We start from the raw sequence: 3461 nt of genomic DNA, 5'->3' as shown, positions 1-3461 counted from the left end.
AAACATAATGTTACAATTTTATATGATGTTAAACTGTAACATAATGTAAAATTGTAACATTATGTTTACAATGTTACAATTTTACATTATGTTAAATTGTTACATAATGTAAAATTTTAACATTATGTTTACAATGTTACAATTTGTAAATTGTAACATTGTAAACATAATGTTACAATTTTATATGATGTTAAACTGTAACATAATGTAAAATTGTAACATTATGTTTACAATGTTACAATTTTACATTATGTTAAATTGTTACATAATGTAAAATTTTAACATTATGTTTACAATGTTACAATTTGTAAATTGTAACATTGTAAACATAATGTTACAATTTTATATGATGTTAAACTGTAACATAATGTAAAATTGTAACATTATGTTTACAATGTTACAATTTTACATTATGTTAAATTGTAACATAATGCTTAACAGATAATGGTTATCCTCTTTTTATATCATACATCATTGTCTCTGTAGGAGGGTCTGGAGCACCCCCTGCTGAGCCGCTGGGCTCAGTACCTTGCAGGCAGGTCCGACGATGACTTCATCATCTCACCTGAGCTCAAAATTCTGGTGCGTGAAGGCGTCCCTCGGGAGTATCGGCAGAGAGTGTGGCGCTGTTTGGTCCGAGCCAGAACTTTGACAAGCCAAGAGTGCCACACGCAACGCTATCAGCAGGTACAGCTGTAGAGAGAGAGAGTGCTTTATCCGCACCTGAGCACAGGTGGCTCCTCCTTCTTCCTGTTGGGAATGCTGGCGAGCACTCAGTAATCCTGTTCTGTTTCCAGCTGTGTGAGAAGAGTCGGACAGCTCCTAATCCTGCCTCCAGGCAGGTCCAGCTGGACCTTCACCGAACCCTGACGACCAATCAGCACTTCTCCTCGCCGTCCAGCCCCGCCCTCCAGCCCCGCCCTCCAGCAGCTCCGCCGCATCCTTCTGGCCTTCTCCGGGCATAACCCTGCCATTGGCTACTGCCAGGTACTCAACAGGTCAGAACAAAAGTATAAATTTTATATCTGAGTTCTTATGTGGACCCGCCTTCCAGGCAGAACCTCACCTTCCATCAATGTCCACAGGTTAGCGGCCCTCGCTCTGCTGGTCCTCCAAAGTGACGAAGACGCCTTCTGGTGTCTGGTGGCAGTGGTGGAAGCCATCATGCCTCAGGACTACTACACCAAGAATCTGGTGGCCTCTCAGGTCAGCAGACACACTCACCTGCTTGCCTGCTGTGATCTGTTTTAGTGATCAGTGAGGCTGATCTCTGTGAGTCTTTGTGCTCAGGCGGACCAGCGCGTGCTGAAGGACTTCATGGCGGAGAAGCTTCCTCGCCTGGCATCTCACTTTGAGGATCACAACATTGACGTCTCTCTGGTCACCTTCAACTGGTTCCTGGTGGTTTTTGTGGAGAGTCTGCCCAGCGACATCCTGATGCCTCTGTGGGACGCCTTCCTGTATGAGGGTACCAAGGTACCATACACCCGAACACACCATGACAGAAATGCAGACAACACTTGAATGCACCACAGTAGTGTCCATGGAAACAAAAATGATTTTGTTTTCACCTTTAGATGTCTTTATTTACATTTTAGGAGTAATAAGACATTGTTTACTAAGCATGGGGAACTGTCATGTGACATGAAATAGGAGTGGGAAAGCAGATCATTCTAGTAACGACCTCACAGTCTACCACAAGCAGCGTAAATCCAGACGATGAGCGGGACAATGGCTTTGGGCTTGTTTCTGCAATGTGACAAATGCAGCACAGCTTTTACATCGTTTGTCTCAGGAAATAAAATCACAGTTCAGACACAGAAATATATACCACACAGGGATAAATGCTGACAACAGCTTCAGCCACGTAGATCCAACCCAAAAGTTTAATTTAAACTTAAAGCTCAACTACCAAGTAAGTTAATATTATCTGGCAACTGAGGAACCAAGTGGCTTATTGGAAATCGATCAGAGCTGTAATGAGTAAAGGGCCCAACTGCACCACAACTGAAAGAGTAATTTTATGACTCACCTCCTCAAAGTTTCCAATTAATTGTGTGGCGTGAGTGTCCTGTTATGAAATGCGTGTCTGTGCTGCAGGTGATCTTCAGATACACTCTGGCTCTGTTCAAATACAAAGAGGACGACATCCTGAAGATTCACGACAGCGTGGAGATCTACCAGTACCTACGCTTCTTCACAAAGACCGTCTCCAATGCCAGGTACGCACTCGCCTCCACCCGCCTTAATCTACGAGCTGTTACACTCTCAGAAGTGTAGCGGATGTAGCTGTTGAATCTTTGAGCTTCAAACCCTTTTTACTGAAATTTTGTGAGAAGTTTAAATTTCCCTGATCACAGTAACAACGATTTAAAGATTTTTAAGTATCTGCAGCTCTCGGATACATGTGGTCCAGTCAGTCCAGTATTTCCTGCTCAAACTGCAGTACCTGAAGTATCAAGCAGCATAAAACAGAAACACTCAAGCTGATCAGTTTCCAGTTCCTCTGTGTTGGTGATCGAGTCCTTTCCACCTGCGTGTGTCCATGCAGGAAGCTGACCAGCATCGCCTTCAACGACATGAACCCATTCCCCAGCCGGCTGCTGAGGAACCGGCGAGTGCTCCACCTGGAGCGCCTGCAGGCGGAGCTGCGTGAGCTGGAGGAGCAGCACAAGGAGTTCATCACCGAGAGCGTCGTACGGAAAGACAAAGAGCTCGACGTCATGGTGAGCGAGGACGACGAGGACCTCTGATCACACGGGACGCTTCAGCTGCTCACTTCGAGACGACGATGAGTTTTCCATGAGTTCAAGAGAATTTCACTAAACCGGCTGTTAACTGGTTTCCTTCACACTAAACACAGGATTGTGTCAGGTTCACCATCTCTACTAACACTACAAGGAAACAGAAGCATACAGATTTAACTGCATCACATCTCTGAAACAAGCTTGCAGTAAACAAATGTGTACTGTGTTCACGTGTGTAATAAGTCAGGCTGCAGAAATGTGCAGATGTATTTCAGTGAATTCATTTGGATTAATATGTGATAGCTTATTTATTTCATTGCATCTTTTGCTTTATACCTAAAAATGCGTGACATTTCTAAATGTAGTCACATCCCTATGAAACATGGTTGATTATCACCTGTAGTCACAGCTGGTGATAAAGTAATTAAAATGTCCAGCTATTCAAAAATAGGGCATTCTGCACAATGAGTACTTTTTGGTACTTGAAGTATTTTGATGCTGATGCTTCAGGGCATTGTGCTGCATTGTCGAAGCTCTCTGGGCTTCCGGTTAGAACGACCTCACAGTGTTTTATTTTGATCTGGTGTAAAGTGCATTGTGCAGAAATGACAGCATGATAGTCACATGATAAAACTGACTTTTCTTTTTTTTTAATTTTACTGGGTGTGCATCTTGTTCAAATGTCTTTTTCAGCATTTGTACATAAATATTCTG

At 43.2% G+C, this 3461-nt stretch overlaps 1 protein-coding gene across 1 annotated transcript; it reads left to right on the top strand.

Annotated features, from left to right (window-relative positions):
* The first annotated feature begins 1035 nt into the window (after positions 1-1035).
* On the top strand, positions 1036-2753 carry LOC146638211 (TBC1 domain family member 2A-like). Its single transcript, XM_085366850.1, has 4 exons — positions 1036-1206; positions 1291-1476; positions 2101-2222; positions 2552-2753. Exons 1-4 carry the CDS (start codon positions 1036-1038, stop codon positions 2751-2753), a joined length of 681 nt encoding a protein of 226 aa, XP_085222976.1.
* The last annotated feature ends 708 nt before the right edge of the window (positions 2754-3461 follow it).

The sequence above is a fragment of the Diplotaxodon limnothrissa genome, linkage group LG2 (genome assembly GCF_057381915.1).
Source record: "Diplotaxodon limnothrissa isolate DT_005_m linkage group LG2, D_limnothrissa_male_GT1.1, whole genome shotgun sequence".
In the NCBI taxonomy this organism is placed as follows: Eukaryota; Metazoa; Chordata; class Actinopteri; order Cichliformes; family Cichlidae; genus Diplotaxodon; species Diplotaxodon limnothrissa.
Note: the sequence above shows the minus strand (reverse complement) of the source record. Positions and strands in the feature narration are given on the sequence as shown.